Source organism: Cavia porcellus, unplaced genomic scaffold (genome assembly GCF_034190915.1).
Source record: "Cavia porcellus strain 051 isolate PalLab524CR breed Dunkin Hartley unplaced genomic scaffold, mCavPor4.1 scaffold_14, whole genome shotgun sequence".
NCBI lineage: Eukaryota > Metazoa > Chordata > Mammalia > Rodentia > Caviidae > Cavia > Cavia porcellus.
Genome location: NW_026947497.1, coordinates 20564623 through 20579075, shown reverse-complemented (window position 1 = coordinate 20579075; position 14453 = coordinate 20564623). Strand labels below are relative to the sequence as shown.

Genomic DNA, 14453 nt, shown 5'->3' with positions numbered 1-14453 from the left:
ATGAATAATAATTTTTTTCCAATTGTATGGGAATAAACTTTATTGCAATCAGATGAAATAAGTTACTGGATATGAGAAAAATTTCATTCATTAAAAAATGTTTTATTTGGAGGGAAAAGTACTACTAATTAAAATTTGTATAAAGAAATGCTGTTTACTTAACTGCTAAAACTTAACAGCAATGCTATTCACTATTTCTTACCTGCCTCTTTCAACTGCCAAGGCATCAAGTTCATCAAAGAAAATGATGGAAGGAGCCACTGCTCTTGCTTTTCGGAAGATCTAGTAGGAAAAGAACTACATTAGCCAAAAAGGCATAAACTCCAGAAAATTCTTTAGTTGATTTCTATGTGAAAATGTCTTTACAACAGTATTTACTATGTAAAAATCAATCATTCAATCACTTTTTGTGTATCTCAGATTGCTGAAGACTTCATAGTAGATGAAAAAGTGATCTCTGCAGGATTATGGAGACAAAGACTAACAATACAAATTCGCACAGGTATTATATTAGAGGCAGTGCAATTAAGCAATTAGTCTCAGTTAAAAACTTTTCAGCAAGTAATGTTACTTTTCTAAACTTCAATTTCTATATCTATGAAATTTAAATAATATAAATGCTTACTTCAGAAGATATAAGAATTGAATAAAAAAAACATAAAGTATCTGGTACATCTGGAAAACTTACGAGTTCAATGAACAGTATTAACCGAGACAGACACAGATTTGAAGAAAAAACATAAATGTGTCAAATCAGTCATAGATTCACGTATCAAATAACCATGTATCTAAAAGTCACAAATCTTGATTTTTTTAAAAAAAGACTAGATAGGACAATGATAGTGGATATAAAGCCAGGGAACAATAGGCAAATCTTAAGAAGAACACAGGCTGGCTGAGCAGAAGCTAAAGTACCCTAAATCAGAAGCTGGCCATATAGCCATGGGAGTGATACATGTGGAAATAAGCTAGAATAAAGGAAGTATGGGCAACAAGAAATCCAAATGTTTGTTACCTATGCCCCCATTTTACTCTCAAATGTATGAACATAAAAGCAGAAAACTCCAGACATTAATATGGTAAGTACTGCCTTTTTCATGCTGTCATTACAATTAATGTTTTACACAATTATCATCATCTACATTTTGGAGAAGGGAGAGTAATTTCAAATTTTTCTCATTACAAAATCTTCCTGTTTGGTACACATACTTCGCAAGTAAGCACAATCCATTCCACACCTTTGTGTGTATTCTTGTCCTTAAATCACTTTGGGAGCATACAGGGAAGCAGATCAGTTTAGGCTTAGAAAAGTAAAGATGTGATCAAATTGTTGTCTCTAGGTGCCTTGACTCTGTACAAATTTACCAGATGTATAACTTCCTTGATACAAAGGGGTGTCATATCAACCAGGCACAGAATTAAAAGTCTGGTTTAAAATACAGGAGACAGAAAGAAGAGACACTGTCTTATTCACCAGGCAAAGGTAAAATAAGTAAATGTAGCACAGTGAAATTTTCATATACTAAGGTCATTTAATTTAAAGGGAGATCTAGTGTAAAGGATTTTAAATCTGATTCTGAGATCAAATGTGTCCCTTTATAAACACAGATATGTTCTCCTTAGTAAAAATACTTTTTATTTGGTAAATATAAAGGTTATATTATGATGCTTAAAAATAAACACAAATTATTACAAATTATCAAAAACTTAATTTTCAAATAGTAATATTTGCCTGAAGAAAAACATATGCCATTAGAATTCAGATTTGGAAATTTCAAAATATGTTACTCAGAATAAAATAGAAGCTATAGAGAACAGTGCGGTTATCCTATGCAGAGTGTCACTTAAGGTATAATTATCTTACCTCTCTAACTGCTCTTTCAGATTCACCAACGTATTTATTCATTAATTCAGGCCCCTGCATAAAAAGAAAATTACTGTTTAAAGTATTCATAAACGAAACAATTCACAATAAGGAAAAAAAACTGCTACTAAATTGTTCCTTCAGCAGTTTTTGAGCGCTATTTATGCCTTAAAAACAAAAGTCCTGTTCGAAAAATTACACATCAATCAACACAAAGCAAAGGCTGTGGCTAAACATAATAAATTTTTGTTCTTCATCATCTGCCTAACCATTCATACATATTTTTATAATATGTCAGACATAGTGCTTGGCACAGCAGGTTAAAACACCTTAATCTGGATGACAAAGAGGTAAATTGCATAATTTCCAATCTAACCACTGGCTGGTGACGAGTAGGTGGTGATCCACTAGACTAATAGTTCAACAAGACAAGAAGTAAGAACTCAGGCTTCTTCTTATGATTCTTTGATATACCCTGAAAAATGAAGGAAATGGAATGGGAAACATTGTAAGCCGTAAGAATACCTTACAATCTTAGAACGCTTCCAGTGTAAATGTTGACTTATATGACTTGGCCGTGTATACACTGACTATATGATTCTGTAGATACAAATAGACCCTGTTAAACTACTAACCTAGTCAGGACCTACTGAACAATGTCTCAGAACCACACACATCACTAACCCACAAGGTGTCATTCTGAAAAAACCTTCAAATTGTCTAGGTTCTTTTCACAGCTGGTCTGCATTACCCTTCAGATATCTGTAACTCACTATTCCGTCCAGTTGCCAGGATTCTTGCTCCCTTCTTGCGCTTATATATTTTAGGAGTACCAAAGGTGGAAGTCTTAAATCTCTAATAACAAAATTCTATTAATTCTTGCTAATCAGGTTTCACCAAGGGAGTGTTTATAAAGGTAGCTGGTCTCCAACTATATGTGTTTTTTAGACATTTAATTAGATTTTAATATTTTTTTTTCCTTCTCAAATACCTAAGTTATCAGATACTATATGACAAGAGGTACTTCCTTTTTTATTGTATTTGTATCTGTCTTCTCAGAAAGCAGGGCATCGCTCTAAGTCATGGGATATTTAAAAATATTAACACTGTCCTTTGAGCCACAAGTCTTCGCTTCAGAGATGGATGCCAGATGTCTTTCTGAGCTGAAGGAACTTTAAGCATACTGACATTCCTCTAATATCTGGTTATATTCATATCCTTCCTTACACAATGCCAAATTCAATAGACATGCATGTATGTGTGAGTCTGTCTCTGCCTTTCTGTCTCTGTCTCCCCTACCCTCATCTTCTTTCCACACATGCAGGCATGTACATACATACTTCACTCTAGGTTAAGAGTCATATTTTAGTCTATGAAAATCATGGACTCAGACAAACCAGGGGATATACTACACATCTGCTCAAATATTTCCTAAGTAATTTATAGCAATTTTTACAAATTTAACTAATTCAATACATAGGTAAGCACTAGCACAATGTCAACTAATTACACAAATTTAAATGAATGGTGTTTAGCCTCAGTCAAGACATCATATTACAAAGAAAACTGGCATACAATAGCAACTGCTATGATACAGGTATGTTCGGTTGTCATTTAAATATAGAGAAATAAGTCCTTAGAGTCAAGGATGTTCCTACAGAAAGAACATAACATTTCAAGTGAGTCCTCAGTCAATTTATGCCACATCCTTAAAAACAAGAAATACACTGAGGTCCAGGAGAAGTCAAAAAGGTCTCTGATTGGCCAAAACAGATGCCATTAAATGCATTTTAATTGCAGAAGAGTTCATAAGATCTTTTAAAAGTTCATTGACTTTCAAATTATATGCAAAATTAACGCATAAAAATGACAGAAGAATTTAATACAGTTGAAGCACAGGATACTGGGAGACTGCAGAAATCAGTAAGATTACTTAAAAGTGAAAGGAGAGCTGTCAAAAATGAATTCAGATTTTACCTTGAAACAACAGCAAGTGTTTAGGGGAGTGAACAGATTATACATACACTGCTGAAAGATGATTCTGGCCACAATGTAAAAGACAGCTTGGAGAAACCTATACAGGCCAGAGACAGAGACCAGATATGAAATGTTTAAAACAGCGAAGGTAAGAAATGAGGACAGGATAAAAGCACAGTGCAAGGAAAGCGAGAAGAGAACCACAAAACTATGAAAAAGATAAAATCAATTTATTGTAGACAGTAGGATATAAAGATGAGGAAGAATATAATTCAAACAGTATTTTTCATGCTCATGATAATTTAACTCACCAAAAAAGGGGTAGGATTTTCAAAATATTTAGTGTAGCAGTTCTCAAAAATATGTAACTCATTAAAAATATTTCACTTCAGGGTCACAGATTTAGCTCAGTGGCATAAGTGCTTGCCTGACATGCGTGAGGTCAGGGGTTCGATCCCCAATACCAAAAAAAAAAAGAAAAAAACTTTTTTCACTGCAGAAAGAGATCATCACGGCCAACTTGGGGAGACAAAAAGGGAAGGAGCCTCTAAATAAGTGCACAAGGGCAACCAAAGTACCCTAGTTGAGGACTAAATAAAAAGCCTAACAAGAGAGAACAAATAAAAAGAGAAACTTACTGGACCAAAAGCCGGCATTAAAGAAGTTTGTACGGGGAAGCCAGATGATGGTACACAATCACATGCAAGGTCCAGCTGCAAGGCCTTGGGAAAGGATCACGCTGAAAGAGGGGAACTGGCACTATAGTGGCAGCATGGCTGATGGAGTAGGCTCCACAATCACTCTAATCTCTCCACCAGGAAAAGAATCACAGCAAATGAGATGAGCATAAATGAGGGCTTCAGAGAAACTAAAAATGTCAAGAGTTAAAAAATGATATAACCAAATAATGGGCTTAATAAACAAACTCATCAGTGAGCTTAAAGAAGAGTTGGTATAGCAGCACACACTTTGGGAGCAGTGGAACTTTGGGGAAAATACTTGACCAACCCAGAAATAATCAGTTACCCATGACTCCCACATAAATAGAAATACTATGCTAGTGGGAAATTCAATGTTCTGTCCACATTAGCCAGTGGGTACCCATAGAGCAGTCCTCAAGCATAGCAATACTGGAGACTGCACAGAGCAGGGAGTCCCGTAACTATGCCAAGTTCTCAAATTAGAATGACACAATCAGACACTCTATCAGATACTATCAGACTGAAAAAGGATCCTGAGTGGAAGGACAGAGGCTGCTATCAAGATCAAAAGGTTTCTAGTACTGTGACAGGCAAAATGCTTGAGGAGGGAAAACAGACAACCTACTGCATGCAGGATTTGCAATGCAGTGAAGGAAACAGGAATGTGACAGTTACCTGTTCTGTCAACTTGAGTAAGAAACACTCAGCTGATTGGCTTAGTATAGTTCTGGAAGTTACTGAAGTTACTGAAAATGGAAGACCCACCCTGGATGTGAATGGTACCAACCAATAGGCTTGTACCGTGAATGGAATACAAAAGGGAAAGAAAGGCTCACTTCTCTTTCTTTAGAGGAGTTCCAGTCTTCACCTTTGCCTTGGAAATCCATCAACTCTTTAGTGTTTCATTGTAGACCTTTAGGCTTCCTGGTATGGACTCACATAGGACTGTGCAGTGATCCCAATGTCCCTGCCTTTTGACTGGATCCTTCAGATCTCCAGCACACATACAGCCTTTTTGCACTGTTTCACAACTGACTCTGTAAGCAGCCAGACATTGTAAGCCTATGTAAGATATATTTGTATTAAATCTAAATTCTTCAGTGAATATTCACTGACAGGGAACAAGAAGTCCCTGATGGAAGCTGAGGGAGAACCTGATGATGGGTTAAACTGTGCTGCATCCACCTTACCCCAAATTAACTGAGGCATGACATCTTGGACAAAACCTACAGTTAGCCACAGCCAAAGCACTGGTTACAAACAAGAGTTGACCCTAAGAAACAAGTGAATTAGCAAGTCTCTTCCCTTAAAGTTGGCAATTAAATAAACCATGTAGGGTGACAGGGACCACAGTTCCAATCATCTCAGACCTGTGAGTGAACTCTGACACAGGTCCAAGTCTATGTAAAAGCAACTATGAGAAAATCTCAGACTTCAGCTTTTGCAACCGCGACAAGGATTTTTTCTTTTTGACTGTTTTTCTTATCATTGTTTTATTATGTTTTATTATTTCTTTCTTTCCTCCTTTTCTCCTTTATTTCTTATATTCTCTCTTGCTTCTCTTTTCTATTCTCTTTCTTTCTTTATCCTCCTATCATTTGTCTCCTCCTTCATACTTTTAAATTACATAGTACCTGTCAAGGGCATGTCAGGGTAACACCAAAATTGGGCATAAAGGATGTAAACATTAACTACCAAGAGATTAGCAGATTTTGACAATCTCAGATTCTGCCAATCTCTAATTAAACTCCCTCTCTGTTCAATGTGTTACCCATTCCCACAAGTATCCCCTCAACATGACCAGTTTTCTACAACTATAAGAATAACCCGAATAGACTCTGTCTGCTTTTTATTTTTTCAACCTATTGATTTCTTCCTTCTCTACCTCTCTACTCATGGACTTATCACCCCTTTCCTTTCTTTCTCCTTCATTTTCCTTATCATTTCCCCAACATCTGCATCAAACTGCTGACAGCAGTTATAATTCGGGCTACATGCAATATGATAAAGGATGAAACCATTACACATTTTAATATACATGACTAATACATGGTTGGATCTGTTTTCATTACAACCTGTAGGAATTTTCCCTGACAAAAGTGTCTGGTTCCAATATTATTAAATTAAGTAGGAAATGAGGAAGTGATCAATACGAAGACACAAAGAAATCCAAGATCATCAATGAAAAGCAGATACTAGGGAAAAGGATCTCCATACTACCCATATAATCTCTAAAGTGCACATACGAATACATACATACATACATACATACAGAGAGAAGAGAGAGACAGAATAGACGCATGAGAAAACAAGAGAATAAAATACCTCTAAAGGCAATCCACTCAAAAAAAAAAAAACCAGATCCAAAGGGCATCCATAGGGAAACCAGATGGCTGATTTACTTCAAATGATCAAACATGAAACAAAGCTTAAAGAGTTAAAGAATGATACAACCAAATAATGAGCTTAACAAACTAATCAGTGAGCTTAAAGAGTCAAATAAAGAATTATGAGTTAATCAAAGTGATTCAAAACATATGACAACTTTACCAAAGAATCAAGAATCTGAAAAAACGCTAAACAGAAATCTTGGACATAAAGAATTTTATCAAATATATGAGGAGAAAAGTAAAACCAAAGTGAAAAATATCAAATGTAAAAGATATATATGATAAACAAGATCATTCATACTCAGACACATTAAAAACAAAAGAAACCAAGGGAATAAGGAAAACTGATCCAACAGCTACTAGATAACACAAAAAAGGCTAGCCTACGAGTAATAGTACTTACAATTAAAGTTAGAAAACAGGTAGCGTGGATTAAACATTTGTTTACAGAATTCATAGCAGAAAACTTTATGAGTACAGGGAAAGAACTCAAAATACAGTGATGTTGAACATTTTTTCATGTATTCATCTATTGTTTCTACTTTTTCACCTGAGAAGTGTCCATTCATTTCAGAAGTCCATTTATGGACTGATCAGAAGAGGCAAATAGGGTCACTACATATTAAGGAGACAATTCAATACAGCAAACCAGCAGTCAAGTTCATAAAATAAACACAAATAGACATAAAAGATCAAATAAAAATTAACACAATCATAGGAGACCTCAATAATATACTTTCACAAATAGATCAATTACACAAAAAAATCAACAAAGAAATATCAAAATTGAACCACACCTTCAAACAAAGGGGTTTAAGAAACTTTCACAGTGTTCTATACAACTGCAAAAGAATATGAATTTTCCTCAGCAACATATGGAACTGTAAAATAGACCACATATTAGCCTAAAAAGCCTGCTTAAATAAATACAAAAGAATGGAAATTATTCCAAGTATACTGAGATCATAGTACACTTAACAAAGAAATCCATGGCTAAAGAAACTATAGAAATTTTACAAATATTTTAAAATTAATGCATTCTTGAATACTCAAAAAATCACAGCAGAAATAAAGGAAGACAATGAACAATTTCTAAAATTAAATAAAAATGCCAGTATGTCATAAAAAACAAATCTATGGGACACAATGAAAGCAGTCTTAAAAGGAAAGTTTATTGCTGACAATGTTCATATTACGTAATTAGAGAGCACCCAAAAAATAATCTAATGATATACTCAAGATCCCAGGAAAAACAAGAAATCTCTAAATCTAAAACTAACACAAGGAAGGAAATTATAAAAATCAGAGCACAAATTAAGGGAACTGAAATTTTAAAGAATCAATGAATCAAAAAGCTGGCTCATCAAAAGAACAAATAAAACAAATCCTTAACTAAAACTTAACAGAAGAAGGGGGTAAAAAAAGAATATCAATGCAAATGGAAATGAAAAAGGCAAAATCACAACAGATACTGCCAAAATCCAGGTTATTTGTAACTATTATAAAAACTTGTACTCAAATTGGAAAATCTGGAGAAAGTGGACAAAATTCCTAGACACATATGAATTTAAAAACCTGAACAAAAATAATATAAAAACTGAACAATTTAGGCAATGACTGGACAATGAAATTGAGGCAGTAATAAAAATCCTATCACCACCACCACCACCAACAACAAGACCAGGACTCAATGGACTTACTGCAAAATTCTACAAAGACTTTGGGAAGATACACCACTACTCCTCAAATGCTTTAATGAAACTGAAAGGAAAAGAGTATATTCAAAGGAGTAAATTCAGTCTAGTATTACTTCGATTCCAAAATGAGACAAAGGCTCAACTAAAAAACAAAACTATCAGCCAGACTCTTTAATGAACACACATGCAAAAATCTTCAACAAGATACTGGCAAACAGAATACAACAGATTATTAAAAAGATCATACATAAATCAAAATCAAGCAGGTTTTATCCCAAGGACGAGGATGGTTCAATATATACAAAAAAGCCTTTGACAAAGTACAATATCCACCAGTGCAGAAGCATCTTACTACAATATGATAAAAGCCATTTATGACAAAATCAATGACCAACAACATATTAAGTGGAAAAAAGCTAAAAACTTTTCTCACTGTTGGGACAAAATATCTGACATTCAAGGCTAAAGGAAGAAAGATTTATTTAGTTTACAGATTGTAGACGTTTTAGTTCATAATCTGCTGATTCAAAGGCAGAGTAGCACATGGCAGATGGGCAACATCATAGTGGTAGAAGACAGCAAAAGCAACAAGGGACAGGAAGACCAGCCTCATTCTGTCCCTTACCTTGCATCTAGTTTACTGGAATTAGGGTCGAGCCAATCCAATCAGTGGACTGATCCAGTAATCACCCATCCTTAATCCCAACATTGTACTATGAATTAATTATACACTCTAGATTCAGCTACCTCTGAAAAAAATCTCTATGACTGCATGAGGCTCTTGGGGAACATCTAGACACAAAACATAATACCTTTCCTCTAAATTCGGAGGGGTGGAAATCACCCCTTCTGTTCAATAAAATACAATAAAATACTTATACTTGAATAATATTTGAAATATTAGCCAGAGTAATCAGGCACAACAACAAAATAAAAGGGATAACAATAGAATAGGAGAAAATCAAACTATCCTTATTCACAAATGACACAAATCTTTGCATAGCAGACCCCAAAATTCTACCAAAAGACTCCTAGAATTTTTTTTTAATTTTATTTAAGGAGAAAAAGAAAAAAAAAAAAACAGAAAAAGGGTACAAGTTATACAGAATTTCAGAAAGAATAAACAGTAGGGAATCACTAGTTAATAGATTACATATTGTTATCTTAGAAATAGTTGTTCAAGTTACAAAATTAAAGCATATAAAGTGGACTTTCAAACAGTGAGACTACAAACAGTTTTGTTCAATGATCCAACAAAACTCAGTAACAAGGTTACGTATCTTATACCCTTAAATGTATATGCAGTTATATCCTTTAGAGCCCTTTCTTTTCCTTTCTTTTTTACAATGACAATTACACATCTTGGGTTTTATTACTCCCACAATCAAAAGACTCCTAGAATTAATAAATTCAGTAAGATAGCATGATACAAAATCAACACACAAAAATCAAGAGCCATACATCAATAATGAACATACCAAAAAATATTAAACTACAGACCTCAAAAAGAAGTCAAAACAGACAATAAAAAATGGAACAGCACCACTGTTCTTGAATAGGCAGGCACAACCTATACTGCCAAAATGGCCATACCACCAAATTTACATATAGGCTAAATGCAGTTTCAATCAAAATACCAATAGCATTCCTTGCGAAATTAGGAAAAACAATCCTAACATTTATATAGAACCAAGAGGAGGCTCAGAGTAGTTTTAAAAATCCTGGGCAACAAAAATAAGGGAGGAGGCATCACAATCCCAGATTTCAATTTATACTGCAAACTACAACAGTATAAACAGTATGCTTTGGGCATAAAAACAAACATGTGGATCAATGCAACAAAATAGAGGAAGTGCAAAAAAACAAAAACAAAACAAAACAAGCATCTGATCTTTCACAAAGATTTTCCAGGTTCCACAGCTGACCTTTGGGCCTTCCCCAGCCCAGATCCATGAAACAGACCGGCCTGAGATATCTGAGACACTATTGCTGGCTCTAGGCCTCCAGTTGGACTCACGTGAGGCATTGTTAAAGGCTCCAGGTCTTCAGCTGAACTCATTCAGGACACTGTCATGGGATCCAGGCCTTGGGCCCTCAGGTCTTCAGCGTGTGGACAGATTTCCTGCACCTTCTTTGTATTGACTCCCTGGGTGACCATTATAAATAATACAATAAATTATGTGCCCTGTATGTAACTATTCTCCTTGTAACCCCTGACTACAACACAAGGGATGAAAAGAGCTGTGGTTAACTCCATTCCTGGCTTTCGTACCTTCTGCCCAACATGAACTGTTTCTCCTCTGTAATGCCTGTCTGCCAAGCCACCCTACCTTGGAGACAGCTGATTTTATGGACTGAAACCTCTAAAACTGTTAGCAAACCTTTTCCCCTTTAACTTCGGTTGTTTAGTATTTTGTTTCAGCAACGAGAGATGAGTAACTAAAATACACACACACACACACACACACACACACACACACACAGCTTCAGTTCTCTTTCCTGGGAAGACTTGAAAGCAGAACTACCACAGCAGTATACATACCTAATACACAGAAACTGACTTTCTAAATTCTCCCCTGTAAATATATACCATTCTCATATTGGGACAGGGAAAATACAAACTACAGTCTGGAAAACTTCTTGTACCAGACAATAAGGAAGTATTCAGAAATAATGAAGAGAAGCCAAAAATAACTAACAGCCAAATACTAGCTAAACTGGTACAATCATGGCATCAATACAAATACTGATATAGGAATTCTGACACACTGAATAGCAAAGGAATCCCGAAGCCAACAGGGATATAAATGAATATAAAATATATAGGTAAGGAACAGGATGTCCATACAACCTCAAAAGAATTTCTCCCAGCATATTAACTTCAAAGAGGAAAAGGTATAATTTTAGAATAGAGAAGTCTGATAGACACCACTGTAATCAGTTATCATACTGGAAATTGGACATATTAAAAGCAAGTATAACCTGAATGAATACAACATAAATAGAATCATTTGTAATCATGAAGAATTATCATATAAGCTTCAACGGAAGAATATTCTATACAAAAACATTTTATACAAAATGTTCTATACAAAAATATTCTATACAAAAATATGTTAATAATTAAAAATATCAAAGTCACTAAAATAAAGGTAACACTGAGGAAGCTGATACCGACTGAAGAAAAATTAAAAGACATGACAAAACATCATATTGTCTCCTTAGTGTGAGAAGCTGAAAGAATAAATAAGATCCAAAATGTAAAACAGATATTGTAAAATGGGAAGAAACTATTCAAAAGAAAAGAGAAACCAGGATCAGAGAAAGGAGAAAAGAAGGGAAAAGAAAAAAAGAAAATACACACACACACACACACACACACACACACACACACACAGATAGTTAAGGTAATTATATTAGTATTTTCTCTTAGTCTACTGGAAAAAAAAAGGTTCATGCTGATACTGTTCGATCAATTTTTCATGCCTGTATCTCATAATCTGAGCAACTATACTAAAGATAATGTTACAGGCAGCTGAGCTAGTTAGAAATATTATAGGCGGTTAGACAGGGCACAGCCCTCAAAGGAGCCAGCGCAAGCAAGTTTAGATACCTTACAACCTTGGAAGAGACAATCACATCCTGCTGTGGGCCAGATCTCAAGACAAAAGACAAAGCAAATACAATCACATCCTCGAGACAGACAGTTCAAATACTTCTCCATTACCCTGAGGAAGTGAAAAGTCAGCATCCTAACCCCCTACAGGAAGGGTCACTGCTGTTAGCATGCCTGCTTTCTACTAGATTCACTCCCCCATTTGCCCCTAATTTAATCAATTTTACCTGAGCAATTAATCTTACTGGTCATGACAGTTCTGTTCTGCTTTATGCCCACCTTGCAAATTCCCATTTTCCCCACCTTTGACCCATTTAACCTCATGATTTTACCCTACAAAGGTCCCTAGAAAAGACAAGAGTCCTTGACAACCAGCTTGGGATCCCTTCTGTCTCTCTCAGACAGAAGCTTTCTTTCTATTAGTAAATATATTCTACTCTTTTTTTTTTTTTTTTGTCTTTTTCATTTTTATCAGTACCAGAGGTTGAACTCACGACCGCCTGCTTACAAGGCAGTTACTTATGCCGCTGAGCTAAATCCCCAGCCCCTAGTGGAGTATTTTTTTGATATACTTTACTCTTAACCTCCTAAAATTCACTCTTCGATTTTAGAGAATATAAACTTGTACTGGACATATAGCAAGTTGGGAGTTTCATTCCCTATATCAATAACAATACACATTTTAACCACTGTTACACTATTATCTTGCTTTGAAATTTTCTATCTTATTTTCTCTTTAAAATAAAAAAAGACATGACAAATGCAACACAATTCTAGATTGAATCACTTTGTCATAAAAAACATTATAGTGACAATTAACAAAAATTTGGCAATGTTTTACTTTGGTACTTGCAAACTTTTGTCAGTTGTCACTAATGTGCTTTTTCTTCTAGGTACTCAGAAGAGACAACATACAGCAGCAATTTATTTTCAAATGGTTTAAGGAAAAAATGTGCGACTGAATGGCAAATTTCCTATAAAATTTAGAAATTTCAAAGAAATCAAAGAAGAAAAAAATGGGATCCTCAAATACAGCAGTACTGAAAAGAAACAAACAAACAAAAAAAGACCCAATACACAGATCCACAAAATTAACAGTCTTAACACATTCACAGTGAGGACACAATTCAATGTGTCATTGCTAGGTGACTCTGATTTGAATTTCATTATCTTATCATTATCTTAAACGGTTAGCCACTAGTGGTTTAAGCCATCCAAAACTTTTATAGACAAAGAAATAATACAGAAACCATTGTTCATTTTCTGTTAGTTGATTCTAAATACTCTGTAATACTATCATTCCCTTAAATGGCATTGTTTTGATATGTCTGATGCTACAGTATACGAAGTTATACTCAAAGATTTCAAGGAAAGGGACACTATGGTAACTACATTTATATCGGATTATCTTGTGGTGAAACACTATTTTGCTTAAATGGTTATGTTTTGACCTGAGCTGTTTTATTGCTATGCCCTCTTTTATCTCAATCTCCTTTTTTTATTATTTACTTTTTTATTTTTATCCTTTTAATTAAGGGAAAATAAAAAATAAAAAATAGCAGGATATATTATAGTAACCCACTTTGATTTCCTATTAACTTGATTTGAAACCTTGTATTGCTCTACCATCTTGTTTTGACTGATTTTCCTCTATTCAGTTTTGCTTGATAGTACCAAGTTCGAAAGTATAGGCAACAACTGTGAAAACAGTAAGATTATGACGCCTATTCTGGTTGACTATTATCTTCTTTTGAAGATAATAGTAATGTCTCCAATGTTTTGGTTTTATTGGTTTTGTTCTTTACTGTTTTGTTCAATTTTATTATAACTGATGATATAGGCAATTCTTTTTAAGATAGCAAGAGGCATTATGGTAACCATTGTTGATTACCTTGTATTATGTTTTTACATTATCTATTATGTCCATCCTTTTGATTTGACTGACTCTGTTCTGTCACATTTGGTTTTACTCTCTTCAAAAAAAAGTAATAAGAACTGTGAGAGTAATAAAACCCAAAATGTGTAATTGTCTTTGTACAAAAGAGAGGAAAAGAAAGTGCTCTAAAGGATATAACTGCATGTATATTTTAAGTGTATAAGATAGATAACCATATTACTGAGTTTTGTTGGATCATTGAACATTTTAATTCTTTTTACATTTCCTTTCTCTACCTAATCTTCATCTATCCATCAAATGGTCCCGTTCTT

At 34.5% G+C, this 14453-nt stretch overlaps 1 protein-coding gene across 6 annotated transcripts in view; it reads right to left on the bottom strand.

The window, feature by feature from the left end:
• Afg2a (AFG2 AAA ATPase homolog A) overlaps positions 1-14453 on the bottom strand; it is a 316612-nt gene that overhangs the window by 198610 nt on the left and 103549 nt on the right. For all 6 annotated transcript variants that reach the window (XR_010051441.1, XM_063260739.1, XM_003477089.5 and 3 more), the window contains 2 exons: positions 1865-1918; positions 203-282 (listed from right to left, as the gene is read on the bottom strand). Coding sequence is in view for 5 of the 6 variants with exons in the window: in XM_063260739.1 (XP_063116809.1) it covers positions 203-282; positions 1865-1918 (134 nt within the window). In the remaining variant the exon portion in view is untranslated. The remainder of the gene's footprint in view (positions 1-202; positions 283-1864; positions 1919-14453) is intronic.